Genomic DNA, 18,392 nt, shown 5'->3' on the forward strand with positions numbered 1-18,392 from the left:
GTGAGTCTCAAGGGGCTTATCATCAATACGAACTGATTGGCAGTAAACTGTCAGTCGTACAGTAACTCTGACTGTGATCTGACAGATAATGAGGGCTGACGAGAGCCAAGGATAGCAAGTGATAGCCAGTTAGTTGACGGTTATGACTTAGAAGTCAACAGTGGAGCAATGGGTTGCAAGTCAGTTGCCAGCCAGCATGGACATGAGCTGCTGAACACAGACACTGAGGAATCTACATTACTGAGAGCCGTTACTAGGCAACGACTAGTGATGACAAAATTACAAGACTTAGTGTGTGCTGTAGTGAGAAATTGAGTGGATAGATTAGCAAAAGCATTATAATTACTTGTAGTTACAAGCTGGAAGAGTTCAATAAATCCAGTTATCAATCCAAACCCCATATCTAGTCATTAACATGTGACAATATAGTAACCATTATGTTCTAATTGGTTATAGGCATGTTCAGCAGAATTACACATGATATAATTATGATATGATGAATTCTTCCCTTATGACAAATAAATATTAAATTCATATGCAAACGACTAGACTTAACAGGGGCTCACCAGGTTTGTGAACATGCATAAGAGAGAACAATTACAAAATAAAATTATGAGCTTCACAGAAGCAAGTCTTACCTTGGCACAAGCGACAAGCTGTGACGTGGCGAGAGCACACTGTGTAGCAGCACCGATCACTTTGTTCTGCGTGGCCTGGTCTTCACAAGTGGCAGCAATGTTCTTGGCTTTCAGGACGAGAGCAGCAGTTGTGTTGGCAACAGCCTTGGCAAGTCCGAGCAGGATATCCTGCAGTTCACGACTTGACTCATCCTCATGGCCAATGGTGGAAAGAACCTGGTGCGAGGCCTCACCCACACGACTTGCAGCATTCAGGAGATTCTGGCGAGGCTGAGAAATTAGCGGACCAATTTCAGAAACTTGCATTTCCATGAAACAAATTCTGTTGTCAACTGAGTCTTCATCAGTTCATCTGCATGTGTACTGAACTGGACTTTCTGAAAGCTCTTCCTACCTCTTGTGTAATGTGAATTCATGAATATGTGGTGATGAGGTCTTCACAGTGATACCGGGGTTACAGATTTATGGTTCTCATGGTTTCTTCATATGTATAAGATCCACTGTGATTTTTAGAGACATTTTTGGAGAGGCGAACTGCATTCTAAACATTGGAAAATATATTATTTTACTATGTAATGTAGAAATCGGTAAAAGGAGGGTCCTAGCCCCCAAAACCCAGAATTATGGGGGTGGAAGCCTAATGTAATTTCACTCAACTCAATAAGGTTTACAGTTGAAGAAAGCAGTCTTCTGGGATTTGGCACCGTGTGTATGTGGTGTTAACCGACGTTTCGGAGGAACGTCGGTTAACACCACATCTACACGGTGCCAAATCCCAGAAGACTGCTTTCTTCATAGTCACCGCCGTGAAAGCCTCAAATCTTACAAGGTTTACAGTTGTTTTACAGTTATTTCCAACATATCCATTAGGGTTGATATTTATTCAAAAAAGCCTTCCATATTGAAATGTTCAAAGCCATTCAACATTAATGGTACCTCTTTGGTCTCAGGTTCAGCAGCCTTCAGAAGGTCACTGAATGCTGAACAAAGTTTACGTGCAGCATCTAGCAATTTCTCTCCAGAGCTCTCGTCTTCCATTAAAGCCGCAATCATGCGCACACCACGTGTCATTTCTGGCAGATTGGTGGTGATAGTTGTGATGGCAGCTCCGACAGCAGTGTGGTCTACCTCATCTGCTGAACCTGCAACATAAAGCAACACACATCTGAGCATGGAACGGTGATTATTTGGATAAATATAAACCTGCATGAATTCTTAATCTCAATGGTTTATGTAAGATTTGAGGTTTTCACGGCAATGACTATGAAGAAAGCAGTCTTCTGGGATGTGGCACCGTGTAGATGTGGTGTTAACCGACGTTTCAGAGGAACGTATCGCCTCCATCTTCAGGGTAGAAGGAAAATAAGAAATCCACAAGCGAACAGACCATGAGAACCGGCAGTTTCATCCAAAACGTCAGTTAACACATCTACACGGTGCCACATCCCAGAAGACTGCTTTCTCAATGGTTTATGTCTGATTTTCAGTATTAATTTGATTTTTATGTATATGTATTTGATGGTTTGAAGTGATCAACAATTATAAACCAAATGTGCCCATCACTAAGCTTCTCCTGCCACATCCAAACTTTGTTATAACAGTGAGGTGTTCCGCTTATGTAGGTTCTGTATAAGTGACAAGTGCCACTGCACAATGCTGGTATATGACTGACATACACTTACCCCATTAATTCTGCAGTCAGAAGTTAACCAACTGCCATCACAATCATTTCAGTGGTACTTTTTTAAACATTCTGTGGAAGTACAGCTGGTCAATATTGACTGAAACATCCTGGCTATGGAAAAGGTTGCGCAGTCTTACAACCAGAAGCATTAAGAAAAATTATGCTCAAGAAAAGCAGGAAGCTGATGAATCTTCCTCTGCACCAAACATTCATGGCACTGTATCAAAGAAGGATGTCACTGTCCACAAGCAGATGAAACTGCTTCATACAACCTTTGTCCATAAAGTTCCCAGACTAATGTAATATCTTGGCTTAGGTAAATGGTAGCAACTCCAGGAAAAGGTGTTCTAAATGCGGGACATTTTACAGCTCGCCTGTGTTATTAACGTTAGTTCGCTCGACCTCCACTAGGCGGCAAGGCATGGCAGAAAACCCCTCTCAACTGTCAGTTGCGGATTTGTGCTGTGAGAAGAATGAACATTCAATTTGAACAGCAAGTTAACATACAATTTTGTATGAAGTTGAGCAAGACAGCCACAGAGACACTACAGCTTCTGCATGAGGGGACTACTTTGAAGGGGACAGGAACCATTAGTTAATAAGTTGAATTCTGCATTTTTTACAGACTCAGTCTCAGAACTTTCGGACAAAGTCTGTATATGGATGGAAATGTCTCACACATGGATAGCATGGTCTTGAACAGTCCACTAGAAAGGGAGCGCTCACCTGATGTCAAGGTAACGACCTGTGCAGTGGCAGCATTCATGGCTGCTATCTGGGAGCTCACGTTCTGCTTGTTGGTATCCAGGGTTGTCTCTTTCCACTTCAGGGACACCTACACACACACACATCAGTACTAAATCTTTTTGTATACTGCATCGTCTTGGTAGGTTTATGGCTACCTACATGGTCGAGCCTTCTAGCATGTAATACAGTGAACTCCCCATTGTGCAGTGTGTACAGAGAATGAGGCGCACCAGCTACATGAACCTGCTGGTTGCATCGGGAATGCACTAAAAAAAACACTTTTCACATGCTTCTAATTCTACTTTTGCTATAATTCTTGTCATACATGACAGGCTTCTTAATGACATAGTGAACTGGTGAGTGAAACTACCTGTACTATGATCACACATCACAACTGTATCAGCACTGGTGTGAGCAAGAATAACAGAAAACGCTGCCATAATGACTGCGAGAACCACTGAGTGGTGGGTGAACATATATCAGTCACAGCTTTGTTTTTTCAAGGACTTTATAAAATGGTAAATTTTATTTGAAATCTTTGCCAGCTGCCTGATAATTCCAGATAACCGGGAGTTTACTGTAGTCTCAGGAGGCTTACAGTTATTTGTCGGTAGCATTACGGCTATCAGCAACATCTAAATCTAGTCCTGTGCACTGATGAGTCTCCTTACATTTATTGCTATTCACAAGGGTGAGTAGTTTTATGTTATAATAGGACATAAACTTCCTTGTGCTACTTACAGATGAGTCTTGTCTCACACAGAGATGCTTCTCATTAGGCTTATGATGACTCAACAGCCTATGCATTGCCTCTTCAGTACTGGTCTCTCGAAATTTATGACTATTCACCGAGGCTGAGGTTTGGCTTGTCAAATTATCTCATTAAATACACATCTAAATATCAGATCTATGCTCTGTCTTCTGTAACAGTATCAGAAGATCTACTGTCACCTGAATATGAATATCACCTCATAGTTACGGACAGTGGCTGAGCACGCACCCGAAGACAGTAAACCCTTACATATTGTTAACATGTATATCCAAACCATCAATTCCTAGGGAACAATCCACGTTCCCACTACAATGCTACAGTCGGAAAGCTACCATTCCTAGGCAACGGAAGCAATGCAATATCATAAGTCTAACAATGAGTCTCCACAATTACAACGGATTGTTAGAAGCACTGCCTGACAACGGGAAAACTGAACTGTGGGAATTGGTGTCAGGTATCCCGTCCGAACAAAGCCTATATAAAGGGGCTGAACGTACTAGAGATTCAAGAGTTAGAAGACCAGAGTTGGAAGACAGCGGCCGCAGAATGCGGTTAAAGTGATACTAATTGTACTTGAGTGTGCAAAAGTGAGCGTTCAATAAATATTCGCCAAATCCGAGACCCACGCAACAATATTTAGGATCACACTTACAGGATCTGAGCCCAGCTCTGGTATCTGAGCCTTAGTCTCCAGCTCCTTCTCTGCTGTGATGATAACATCATGGCCTGCACTAATAGTGCTCAGGAGAGCCCGCTGAGGCTCTGTCAGAACACTGGTTATTCTCGACTGCTGCACCTGTAAAGAGCACTAACTGCTACCACACAACTTCCTGTTACAATGTGAACACTCACATATACAGAAAGATTCACTTAGAGAAGGCTCCAAATTAGTAACTGTAATAAATCATGCAACAGTTTACCAACGGAAACACAACCTGGCAACACTGACACAGACCCTGCCTGCCCACTTCATGTCACTTCTGCAACTGCTGCAATCCCTTCTGCGATGCTGGATGCAACATTCACAAACAGGGAACATCATGTCGGCCTGTCTCTCCAAGCACAGGGAAAGAGGTTTATTATCTTCTCTAACCTAACTTAAATCAATTTTCACTGGTATATTATTGTGTGATTTGTAATTACTAATTCACGGCCTTCTCAGAGTGAATCACCTTGTTCAGGCAAATAAAATAACTCAGCAATGGGACTGGCTCTGTAGTAATTATTTAGTTTCTTGGGGCTGGATAAGGCTGAGTCCACTTGATACATTTACCTATTGTACCGGCCCCACATGACAGATGACAAGTGTGGATCAGTCTGTGGAATGACAACTGGCATAGGAAAATGAATGTCCAAGAAAACCTGCCACAATGCCAGTTTGTCCACCACAAATCCCACATGACCTGACCTGACCTGGGCTCGAAACCCAGCCACTGCAGTGGGAAACCGACAACTATTTTTTTCATTGCTAGTGGGGTGGGACTAAGTCCCTTGTACTGCAGCCACTTCTGGCCTCTTGTACCAGCCCCAGATGATGGGTGAGGGTGATTGTGGAGCAATTGGTGGAATGAAGATTGGCAGAGGAAACCGAAGCACTCGGAGAAAACCTGCCCCAGCGCCACTTTGTCCACCACAAATCCCACTTGACCAGACCCGGGATCGAACCCGGGCCGCTGTGGTGGGAAGCAAGCGGCTAACCGCCTGAGCTATGGCATGGCCTCACCTGCTCAGTAATCGCCACCCTGATAAGAATGTCAAACATGTGACATTCCCAATGAGGTAGGCCTGCATATGAAACTGCATATGGCTTCTATGAGACAGCAACTGTTCAGCCCAAAGCCACACCTACAGTGACTCAAAGGTAAGAAGTGGTGAAGTGCAAGAATAACTTTTCCAGTTCAAGATGAGAGTCTGAAAAAATTTTTAGAATCAAAATTAATTGTCTCTATTACATTAATTTTTTTTACTGTATTCACAATTTACAATATGAGCCACATTTTCACAACACACTGAACTGTATTCTGATATCAGATCCATTTTCACTAATAACTTTCTTAAATCATTCCATCTGAAAGAGATTAAATTCTATGGCCTCCATTTTTACCAAAGGTAGAAACAGACAGAGACAGGCTTTGTTGACAAGTTGATTTGTGACCCTGCTGACAAACATTATGATTCTCATGGATCAGGTAATAAGCATGCTACCACACCAAGCAAATGCAATGACCTGATCATTCTAGAAATTCAAGACTGAAAAATTAACATTCAAAATGAGATCAAAATGTGGATTCAAAACAAAAAATCTGAGACTCAGGAATGCCCATAAACAACTATAAAGAATTTCTGCCTGTCATTTCATAACATCAACTTATGCCCGACTAGCATGAGATTGTAATTAGTATCAAGTATACACACACCACCATAACCCCCTCCCCCAAGCTATGCCCAGTAATATATGGGGTAAATTTCCGCAACTGTAAACATCTTCATTCTTCCATGTCAATTAAACTGAAAGAGGACATAAATTTATATACTCAACATTGGATGCATTAAGTCAACCTTTATTTTACCACATACTCAGATAAGTTAATAAGTGGAAAGTGTAGAAAAGCTCAAAGCACACAAGGACTGAAAGCTTTCAATTCAAACTAAAGTGTTATTGTGGAAAAGAGTTTAGTAATACAAAGAACACAAAAGCTGAAGGCTGTTAATTCATGTAAGAAATTATTGTGAAAAAGAGTTTAGTAACATAAAGAACACAAAAGCTGAAGGCTGTTAATTCAAGTAAGAAGTTAATGTGGAAAAAGAGTTTAGTACCACAAAAGCTGAAGGCTGTTAATTCAAGTAAGAAGTTAATGTGGAAAAAGTTAGTAACACAAAAGCTGAAGGCTGGTAATTCAAGCAAGAAGTTAATGTGGAAAAAAAGTTTAGTAACACAAAAGCTGAAGGCTGTTAATTCAAGTAAGAAGTTAATATGGAAAAAAAAGAGTTTAGCAACACAAAGAACAAAGGCTGGAGGCCATTAATTCAAGTGAGATACCAGAGCCCAGTCATGAGTGATAACAAAGAGTTATGTACCTACTCTGAGTCCCTCTACAGGCGCATGGAACAGACAAAACAATGCATAATTAGCACATCACTTAATACGTGCTTGGCAGAGCATTCAACTTTGCTCCCAAGCACTAGTTCTTACCAGAGGTGGGGCATGAGCGAGATTCACCTGCCCACTTATAGTTGTGTACTGGGCACCTCCCATGTGACCCGTCCCATATGGTCGGGCTCCTGTAACACAGGTGCAACCTCTACAAACAACTCTTACCATTTAAACAGATTAGAACAGCTAATGTAACAAGGTTACAAGGATCAAGATTACAGCCTTCTAGAACATCATGATCAGGATCAAGATTACAGCCTTCTAGAAAGTCATGATCAGGATCAAGATTACAGCCTTCTAGAACGTCATGATCAGGATCAAGATTACAGCCTTCTAGAACGTCATGATCAGGATCAAGATTACAGCCTTCTAGAACGTCAGATCAGGATCAAGATTATAGTCTTCTAGAACATGGCACCATGTAGTTTCATAGACAGGTAATAACATTCCCCAGGAAAAATGTACCTATTTACCAAACTAAGCACAGTTGATATTCCCATTTCATTTCATATTGGGCAGGGTATTACCCTTATAAGTTTATTTCTGTGTATCCACCATTTCAACTAATGGCTAAAAAAAGAAGCATATTCTTATTACAATTATGGATCAAAACATTTCAATAGGAGCATACCTCCACTTAAATCATGTAAAGTCAATAGAAAAACTGAGTTCACTTAGATGATACAGACATATTTTGAAGAGTACAGCCCTTCTGTAATGCAGGGGCCTACAGCACTGTCTAAGTGGTACTTTATTTTCACAACAAAAAAAATGTCGAAACATGACACTAGTGTACCACAAAGTACTTACCATCTGCTCCAGCACGCATAATGGCTGGCTTTGCCAGGGATTCTGTGTTCACCTTGCCAATTTTGCTGGTCTCATGCTGCAGTATGGTCGCTCTGTCAAAACACGGCAACAGGCGATTATCAACTAATGACAATTCATGGTAAACAAACATTGCCTATAACTAAAAAATTAAAAGGTTAGACATCTCTATTTGCAAGCTAAGTTGCTTCTAACATAGCGCAATAAGGCTACATCCACAGGTGAATGTCATCTATCAACGAGTAAATCCATGCAGTGCAGTCGTTCTTGAGAAACTAACAGCTGCTCAGCTAATAAAGAAATTTATGGTATTTTATGGCAACCAAGGTTGGTTACTGTGATCACAGGTGTTACCACTAGTCCCTCTCTTGAGCCAGATAAATCTGATCCAAATCTTCCCATTCTATCTCTTTACCACTACTGCCACAATATTTGACTAAAGTCGAACAAGCATCAACTACTGAATAGTGCAGCACTTGGCTCAATCCATATCAAGAAATAATCTTCTCCTTTTGCTGCATAATTTGGCCTCATTCAATAACTTCATGGAGCTGAGCCCATTTTGAGAAAATGTCAGTTGTGCAGCTGATCAAGAATATCCCAGCATTTTATGAAACCAAAAGGTTCATTACCATGTTCACAAGAGCCCTCCACTTGTCCCTATCCTGAGCCAGATCAATCCAGTTCATACAACCCCATCCTATATCTCTAAGAACCATTTTAATATTATCCACCCACCTGTATCTATGTCTTCCTAGTGTTCTCTCTTCTTTTGGCTTTCCCACCAATACCCTATTTGCATTCCTCTTCTCCCCCTTTCGTGCTACATGCCCTGCCTAACTCATCCTCCTTGACTGACTTCATTCACTGGGCTACAAAAACGCTCTTTTCTTGCTTTACCTTAAAATTGCATTATTTTAGGGAAATGGTCACAAATAATATGCAGTCTGAGGGTTAAGATTAATTTTACTATTGTCTCCATCCATGCCTAAGTCTTGAAAGTGGTCTTCTTACTTCTGAAACTTTGTACCCATGTCTCTTTCCTCTCCCATACATTCCACATGCCAAACCCATCTCATTTGCCACTTAATTGTACACCCTAATTACATTCAATCTGGAATACAAATTACAAAGTATCTCATTATGCTTGTTATGTTTTCAGTTAGTATAAATGCATTTATATATACGAGTACAATAAACAACTTCTGTAAGTGTTCAGCTTTTTGTACATTGCAGAAAAGACAAAACCTTCTGCCCCTGCAGTGAATCAAACCCAGATTTGCTGGTCATCTAGCCCATGACCTAGCCCAATACTGAATGTATGAGAAATTAAATACAGCAGTGGCACCTACTTGAGAGGAGAAACACTGTCCTCCACCATTGTCGAGCCTTCGTCACCTTCAATACCAAAATGGTCCTTCGATTTCTTCTGCAAGTTAAAAAATAAAAAAGAAACCTGTCAACATTCCAAGGTACATGCGCCTTCACAAGAAACATCCATGAAGAACACAGCAGTTTCCAGTGAGATCTGGATTTACAGAAACCAAAACAGAGTAAAACTGCTCTAAAAGTGCTACTTGGGAACCAGTGAGGAAAGTCTTAGGGCAGCCGCACACCAACTGCATCAAGACAAGCATCAAAACATGAGACAAAAGATGCAGTCTTGCTTCATTCATGATTTGTCAGCATGAAGCTGACGTCAGCATCATGACCCAGACCAGAGTGTGGCGTTTTTCCTAAGCTCATTCGTTTCAACTGCGCTCCTTTCTTTGTGTCATGTCGCAGACATCTTGTCTTGACACATGCCAGTGTGCAGCGTACCTAAAATGGAGGCAATTTAACACTGAAATTATTGAATTGGGATCACAGAAATTGAAGGCTAAATGATGGAAAATCTTAATCTGATGGGAATTAAATATGGATTCCATTGTATATGACATTCAAGGGTTTTATGACAAAGAATATGAAGACTGTGACTTTCTGAGACAAGATGTGGTGTATCCTGGTAGAAGTTTTGCAGCACTTGAGCTGCGTCCATCTGTGGGGTGCCCCAGAAGACAACAGCCTTCATCAGAATCAATGTACTATAATACAGAGCCCTTGAACATCACGAAGTCTTATACAAGAAACAGAGACAAAGCTCCATATGTAGGATTTTAAGTTCCCATAGCGGTATCAAATTACACTCTTCTCAGACATGATGCAATGTAATTTGATAGATCATTAGCAACATTTTGGAAGAAACTGGTGCCTCCATCTTCATGGTAGAAGAGTCCTCTACCCTGTACAACTGATGCTGCAGGTTCATCCAAAATGTTGGAACCAATGTACCAAACTATACAACACCATATCCCACAAAACCATCATGTTACCCATCCCTTGCTCCTGTACCTTCTTCAGTATAATGTCTATGTAGCCAGCAATAAGCTGCAAGATCTGCTCTGCCTCTGTCGTCTGCACTGAGTAGTACTGGTCAGAGTAGTCTCCAAAATCCAACGTGAATGTGTTGGGAGATGCACCCCAACGTCGCACAGTAGTCAGTGGCCATGTCTTCAGAATTTCTTTTGTTTTCTCATCTAGACGCAGGACAGAATCCTTCGTCACACCCAGCAGACGGGGCACCAACTTGTTCTTCCCCTTCATCTTCTCCTGCACATGTAACATCGCACATTTGCCTGTATCACAGCTTGGCGATATGGAGCGGGGCATTGGAATGTACTTTTATGTTGGTGTTCCCCAAAATAAAAGCACTTAAAATTCATGTAGAAAATATTTACAATGATGACATACAACACAAATGAAGCATTTACACTAGCTGCTATAGCGGCATCAAAATGGAAGCATCTTAGCCAGCCCAAGGTTTTCTGTTCATTCCTCAGTTTTCTTATGCAGATGCTGGAATGCTCAAACAGTACCTCCACATATGTAAATACATAACATTGCAACCCCTTCTCCGTTCGTAATCCGTATTCATATAGTCACGTCTCATTTGAAGAAAACCCCTGCAACTGAGTCAATGACACTAGATAAAGAATATGTCAATATCAATTTTCACTATGAAAATTCTGTATGTATTTCTTTTTTTCTCTCCTTGAACTATATACCCTACCCATCAAAAATGTCATTATATTTACATTACATGACGGAAAGTACTATATCACAAAGTTAATCCCAGAACTCAATAACAACAAACATTTCCAAACAAGTTCTGAAGTTTTACATAGTTATCAGTTACACCACTATCAACTGGAACGCAACATTCTTCGTTCAACCTCCCACCCCAAACCCACTCTCACTCATTTTTGATACAGTACCTTAACGAGGAAGAATGTGACACCGTACGTCTTCAGAGAGCGGGCAGTTTTGGTGTACTGCACCTTAGCATCAAGCTCAGACAGGCCAACATGCTTCTTATGTTCAGCAAACACCTTCTTTTCAATGCCCTTAACCTTGGCATATGACTGCGGCAGGAACTCCTTGAGTCTACACAATGAGCAATGGGATGTCAACAGTTTTCCTGTCTTATCTCAACATGAGACACATTTATGTACATATGTCCATATGAAGTGGCTAATGGAACCCAATGCTAAACACTGCAATGGCAATAAATTAACTCATCCCTTGACAAATGAGCAAGCACTTTATGACCTTTCACTGCACCATAGCTCAAGTGGTTAGCCACTGGCTTCCCACCGCGGCGGTCCGGGTTCGATCCCAGGTCTGGTCAAGTTGGATTTGTGGTGGAAAAAGTGGTGCTGGGGCAGGTTTTCTCAGAGTACTTCGGTTTCCCCTGCCAATCTTCATTCCACCAACTGCTCCACAATCACCACCTATCATCTGGGGCTGATACAAGAGGCCAGAAGTGGCCGCAGTACAAGGGACTTAGTCCCACCCCACTAGCAATAACAAAAAATATGACCTTTCACTCACATGAGATGTGTATTTATGTACCTTCATTTGATTTCAGGTTCTCATAATGCCCACAATGAAGGGTACAGTCTTTGGGGTCATAACATAATGTATTTTGGAAAGAGCCTCACATTTTGGAGTAAATCACCTCCATTTTCAGGACTGATAAGTAAGCCAAGCATGAAACCTGCAGAAACAGCTCAGTTCTCCATCTGCTTCTATAGGCTTCTTGCTTGACCTACTATTTCAACCCTGAAAATGGAGACAATATGTCAACTTGTAACATCATGCTCTCTCCAAACTACACGTACATGGCATTAGAACCCAAAAGGCCATCCACCTAACAATATTCATATTTTCTCTCTGTCACATATTGTCATGGCACACCCACAGTCTTTGACTAATCACATCACATACTAAATTTGCACTAAAATCCTGTCACTTCAGGCATCATAGCTACTCTGACTTTTCAATACGATTCTTTCGGTGTTCAATTCACACATCACTCATCAGTTCATACATACATACATATATACATACATATCATACAACTGTACTTAGTGGTGTAAAAACAGCTTCTTTACTTACTTATGAAAAGAAATTATTTTATAGTGTTTATACAATAAGAAAATGAACAGTTTGTTGATGTTATGTCACATAGCACCCATTTGTAAGAAACCGCATTCACCCAAGATTCAATGTAAGCTGAAACATCTGAAGGATAATATTTACATAAAGCAATTAGAAACAATCGCAATATTACTTACTCGAGAAACCCTGGTCGGTGTTTATATTCATTGTAGCTTCCAAACTGTATGTGACACTGAATGCCAGCGAACTCACACGCCTTCTCCTGTGTGACTGGATGCGTGCCATCCAGTATTGCATCACGCGCCTGCACATACAACAAGTTCAACTGCACAGGATCCCGTGAGTCGATGTTCTGGTCCGAGAAGAAGAACTTGCGCCTCAGCAGGAGCGTCTCGTTCTCATCAATACCTTGCTCACGCAGAGTCTTGGAGGGGTCTATCCAGTTCACTGTAGCAGTAAGTGGTATGATCAGTTAGTTTCCGGACTGGCCAAAATATAACAAAATTGTAGGATGTACCTGATAAATTAAAGGCACAGGACTTCTGGAAATACTTCCAACATGACAAATTCACTGAACTCACTGCAAAAAGTGGAAAATAAACTACTTTGAAGACGACAGCATGGAATAGATGGTAAATCCAGTTATCACAGACAAACAGAAATCAAATACAAAACTGTGTGATCAAACCACATACAAGAATAGCCAACACTACAATATACTGAGCACATAACTAACTCGAATATCTGGCCAGTTTACTGCAGCAGTAAGAATGCAGTGAATAGTATAACAATAAAAAACATAACCAGTCTGCTTGGCCTACTATCCAAGGGGTACTTGGGGCTCTTTCCCAAAGGATAAAATGGTCAGAACTTGAAGCTGGTCTGAGTTTAAGAAAGAATTAACCCATCAACACAATAATACATTTTCCTAGGCAATGACTATCACTGACAAGACTTTTACCAACAGAAGCAAAGCACTTTAGAGTAGAAAAGAATTCCAACCTGATGAAACACTGATGCTTGAAGCAGCATTATCAGCAGCGACTTGAAGCACAGAGCAAATGATGCTGGCGATGGTTCAAGTTCATATAGCAACAGGCATGACCAGAGTGGTTTGAACGGCCATTGTACTGCGACGTGGAAAGCAAATGGAAAAACTACCACATTATCACTTTTCCTGGATAGTCTCTTTCCAAAAACAGATATACCATGCATGCGAGATGTTTTCTCTGGAGACAAAACAAACCGGAGGAGCGGACAGAAGTGACCAGAAGACAAGGAAGAAGACGTAAGAAGATGCTGGATGACCTTGGTGACAGAAGAGGATATTTTTATTTGAAGGAGAAAGCTTGAGATTGTATTAAGTGGAGGAACTGTTTTGGAAGAGACTGTTGACCTGTCATCTGACAGATTACTGATGAATGAATGAAACACTTAGATGAAGGAACATATCCTCGTGTATTTATGCGCTCTTGGTGAAACAGGCCAGTACTCCATATATGCATTTACAGATGTGTGTGGGTTAAACTGTGTCTCCATGCCCCATACACAACCATGGGGACAACTTTTACATGTTTACACTAAACACTAACTAATGAGTATTATCTACTGTATGTATAACACATCTCTTGGGGCATCACACCATAAGCAGGCAACGTTATGGAAGAAAAGTCTGTGTTTGAGATGTCCAGCATGACTATACTGGTTCGCATTCTATATCGGAAATGAAATTGAGTAACTTCCTAATGATGGTGTAGCGATTCGCATCGTTATGTGATGACGCCGCACTCTGAAAGATGTTTCAGACACAACCAGGTATACACAGCAAAATAAATGATACTCACCTTCATCATCTGTCTTCAGTTTCTTTCGCAACTGGTCCATCTTGGCATCGCGTTCCTTTTCTTCCTTTTTTCGTTTCAGCGTCAATGTGCCGAAGTTCGGTTTGTTTTCCAGCTCCTCCTCTTGGTTCTCACGTACAAGACTATACTCATCATGGTTAGTGATACCTGGTAACATCACAAACCAATAAAATCAGTGAATAATGCAATGCAAGGTTTAGCTCCCCTTATGCCTATGCAGCGATAATTTTGACCTAGTCAAACACCAATTAAATAAGTGTATCCCAACATCTCTCATGTGCCAGGAGATTCAAATATGGTTCAATATCTCATGGCCAGGGATCAACAATGTTGAAACTCTGTCATTTTTCCACACTGCTACATCAACATCAACCCAGCAATACATGATGATAAAGCCAAACGGTACCCACCAATTTTGGTGCAAATGACAACCATCAGATTTGCTACTGGCTGACTGTCATCCACTAGCAGCGTCTTCAGTGTTCCATCCAGCATTCTCACTCGTAAAGTTCTCAGCTTCTTGCGGTATTCCAGTAAGTCCTGACAACATAACACAAATAAATATACCTGCTTCTTCTCCAGTTCACAGCCTGGTTGAATCCCAATCATCTGCATGACTCACCCCATTTCTGAGGATGTAGTACTCAAGGTTTCGTATCGGTTCAAGCCAAACGCCCTTCTTCACGTCCTCATCTGCCAGAAACAATCCGTAGTCCTTTGCTGAAACACCACAGATACGCCATACTTACACACCTTTCCTCCGCAACAGACTTGCAATAGGAACTTTTATAACATGCTGTGTTTTCTGAAATGTGAAGTTCCCATTGCAATGAACATGAAGTTTGCTATCTTACGTGGTGTGACATTGTGTAGTCTGGTACATATTTACCAATTCTGCCTCCACTTCCAGGGCAGACCCTATAATGAAGATTGATGATACAGGATCTGTTGAAATGTTGGTATATATATTTAGCAGACTACACAGTGACACATCCCAGAAGCCAATAATCTTCATACAGGGCTCTAATTGCTGCATATGGAATGTCACTTCATTAAATAATCAAAATGCTTATGATGATGGACAACCAAAATTATAGTCATGCTTGCTGCAACACAATTTCGGGCACACTTAGATTTATGGTTATGGTTATGAGGAATCTCATGTATTTACTTACGTTGACCCTGATTGGCTTCTGAGATCTTCTCTCGTATGATCCTGCACGCATCATACACCGATGTCGTGGGATCAAACTGCATTGTCTTCGTCACATTCTTCTCAACGATGCTGATACGTAGAGACAGGGTAGCCATGTTGTGGCTGTGTGAGTGTCTTTGCTGCAACACAACATGGCAATGTACAGCAGATCATGAAGATGTCACTCCTTCTGTCAACAGAATGATGCAGATTTTAAACTGTCAAAATCCTGACTTTTAGTCAGCATCATGGAGATATTCTGTCTGTTTCTACATTCACAAACATGTTTCATGCCTAAAAATGTACCTGGAATTTCAATTAGATTTCACATTTAGGGTCTATAGGGGGCATGTAGTAGCATAGTTGGTTGAGGCACTATGCTACAAGGCAGAAGGTCACGGGATTGAATCCTGATGAGGTGGATTTTTTCAATTTACCTAATCCTTCAGCTGCACTATGGCCCTGGGATCAGCTCAGACTCTAATAGAAATGAGTACCAGGAAACTTCCTGGGGGCAAAGGGCAGCTGGTGCATATGGCTGACAACCTCACCGCCATCTGTGAGCCAATTGTCTAGAAAATGTGGGAACCTCGACATCTCACAACCCTATGGGCCTCTATGGCCTGTTACAGGGATACTTTTACTTACTTACTTTTTATTTAGGGTCTACAACACAAGCAGACAAGCAAGTTTTGCTTTGTTTTCAATACAGCAACTGGAACAGCTGAGATGATGTATCAAATAGGGCACAGGCTGGACAACTGAGGAACCGAAGTTTATTTCCTGGCAGGTGCAAAGAGACATTTCACTTCTCCACAGCATCCAGACCAACGTCCTACATAATGGTTACTGAGGGTTGTTTCCCCAGGAGTAAAGCAGAAAAGCATGAAGTGGACCACTCACCCTCATTTAATGCCGAGGTTAAGAATAGTGGAGCTGTACTTCCAACTACTCCACGTCTTCATAGCATGGCGTCTTATAAGGCACAGGGGCAGCTTAAGGTCTGTTTTCCTTTATATGAAGCTCAATTTGACCTTCATTTATTTTCTTAAATAGCTAAACACCACAAAAATTGGTTCTAGACATAAAATAGGGCTCTTGCTATGGCCTACAATATTTACTGATAACATTTTTCAATTTGGTAAATGTGTATTGAAATAAAGAGCTCCACACATTTCGAACTTACTGAATATGCAACATGAGCCGTGACAGTTTGGAACACAAGAGAACAAGCAATACATGCAGCACATGTCACAAAGAATAAAACATGAAAGACTGCAGCAAAGAAGATGTCATTCATCAGACGTTTAAATAAGCTGGCAAAACTGTCACATTTTCAATTTATTCGGAACTTTAAAAAAAAAACAATGAACTGAATTGAAAACATATATAAGAAATAACAAAATATTAATTTCAAGAGTTTTAAATCTGTATTCAGTCTGCCTACAAAAAGAGGTAGTCTACACTGTTCTTACACTCACCAAAAATGAATATGAAGAGTTCTATCTTCTAAGATATAATGTCATTTAGCCAGGTGAAGGTCAACTGATGTTTCAGAGAAACATTATACCTCTATATTCATGATTGCTTTATGTTGGCCCCATGCTTGTCTTATTCATTATCCCTGAAGATGGAGGCAATATACTGCTCCGAAACATCGACTGATTTTCAACTGACTATGAGGCATTATTTCTCATAAGCACTGTTGAGAAAAACCTCAAATCCTACAAAACTGAATATGAATGATAAATATTCTAATGCTAATGTGAGAAGTGGATGTAAAACTCCACAAATTTACCATGAGATAACAGTGAGTGGTCAGATTCGCGCTCCATTTGTTTTATCCCAGGAGAAGGAGCTCCAGTAATACTGCATAAGAGGCTGGAATGTACAGCGATTGTGAAATTTCTTAAAAGAAAACTCTATCCTTACTGAGAATGAAACCATGCCCCTCCCGCAGCCATAGCTTGCATACTGGCTGAGCTAGACGCTAATATTAAATTTCGTACAAATCCGTTCGATCAAAGGGAAGATGTTTCATTCATACCAAATAAAAACAAAAGGAAATACCAGTGATTATGAGGCACTGAAATCGATTGATGTGACGAGAATCAATTTCATATGCCTCTCAGCAAAAATGTAGCGGTTATACATCAGCCCCAAGTTTACAGCCACAGTTAAAGAGCTGATGCGTCTGGAGACGCAGAAGCCGGCGCCGGACCAGGCGGCGCCTCTCTGCGGTCGTCATGACAACACCCCCGTACCGCGAGCAATACGGGCACACGATCCGAGTTCGTCAGGTCGGGCTACGCCTGGTCCTGGTACAATCACAGCTTCTGGCAGTGTAGTGTGAATTCCGTTTCGAGGGGACGTCTATAGCTTCGTGCATCAGCTGACAGACTTGAGCGTGTCTCGATGATGCACAAAGTGAAGGCAAGGCAGTCCCCATGCCGGAGGTCATAGGGGTAGCTGAGGTATAGCTCCACATATTCCAAACCCGACCGCTTTACCCTAGGCATAGAGAGCCCTCGGTACCCACTGTAAAGTGACTGTGTGGGCCTCGTGCCGGTCTGGATGCGGTGCAGAAATTTCCGAAGGCGTACTTTGCAGTTTAGTAAGCTTAACTGAGGCCTATTTATAAGCAACATTTCAGCAAAACACAAAACGTATTACATAAAAGCAAAATTCGTAAGTCAACAGCAAAGTAATAGTACAATATCGAATTAAAACAACATCTGCGAAAGTCCAATTACCGTATTAGGCAAATTACGCTTTATAATGGGTCAATATAGCTAAAAATACTAATTTTCGAAAAAAAAAACTGTCCTTATATCTTTCACATCGAATTCCGCTAAAATCCGATTCGCAGTTATGATATAATGAGTTCATTAATGATCTTACGTAAAACAGACTTTGTTATCGATCAAAATGACCGAAAATCGAAATTTCCGGGCAACATTTTGTCTCCAATGACAAATTACTAAAGAAAAGTGCCACGGTTTAGGCGCCGAT

At 41.0% G+C, this 18,392-nt stretch overlaps 1 protein-coding gene across 3 annotated transcripts in view; it reads right to left on the reverse strand.

Moving 5' to 3' along the window:
• LOC111874367 (talin-1) overlaps positions 1-18,392 on the reverse strand; it is a 95,509-nt gene that overhangs the window by 54,106 nt on the left and 23,011 nt on the right. For all 3 annotated transcript variants that reach the window (XM_023869820.2, XM_033755540.1, XM_023869829.2), the window contains exons 2-15: positions 15,361-15,520; positions 14,808-14,905; positions 14,596-14,725; positions 14,168-14,332; positions 12,500-12,770; positions 11,138-11,306; positions 10,215-10,472; positions 9,176-9,252; positions 7,806-7,897; positions 7,035-7,123; positions 4,494-4,637; positions 3,049-3,157; positions 1,575-1,780; positions 639-908 (exon numbers count right to left, since the gene is read on the reverse strand). In XM_023869820.2, coding sequence (XP_023725588.1) covers positions 639-908; positions 1,575-1,780; positions 3,049-3,157; positions 4,494-4,637; positions 7,035-7,123; positions 7,806-7,897; positions 9,176-9,252; positions 10,215-10,472; positions 11,138-11,306; positions 12,500-12,770; positions 14,168-14,332; positions 14,596-14,725; positions 14,808-14,905; positions 15,361-15,496 — 2,214 coding nt within the window. In that variant the 5' untranslated portion in view covers positions 15,497-15,520. The remainder of the gene's footprint in view (positions 1-638; positions 909-1,574; positions 1,781-3,048; positions 3,158-4,493; positions 4,638-7,034; positions 7,124-7,805; positions 7,898-9,175; positions 9,253-10,214; positions 10,473-11,137; positions 11,307-12,499; positions 12,771-14,167; positions 14,333-14,595; positions 14,726-14,807; positions 14,906-15,360; positions 15,521-18,392) is intronic.

The sequence above is a fragment of the Cryptotermes secundus genome, unplaced genomic scaffold (genome assembly GCF_002891405.2).
Source record: "Cryptotermes secundus unplaced genomic scaffold, Csec_1.0 scaffold47, whole genome shotgun sequence".
Taxonomy (NCBI): Eukaryota; Metazoa; Arthropoda; class Insecta; order Blattodea; family Kalotermitidae; genus Cryptotermes; species Cryptotermes secundus.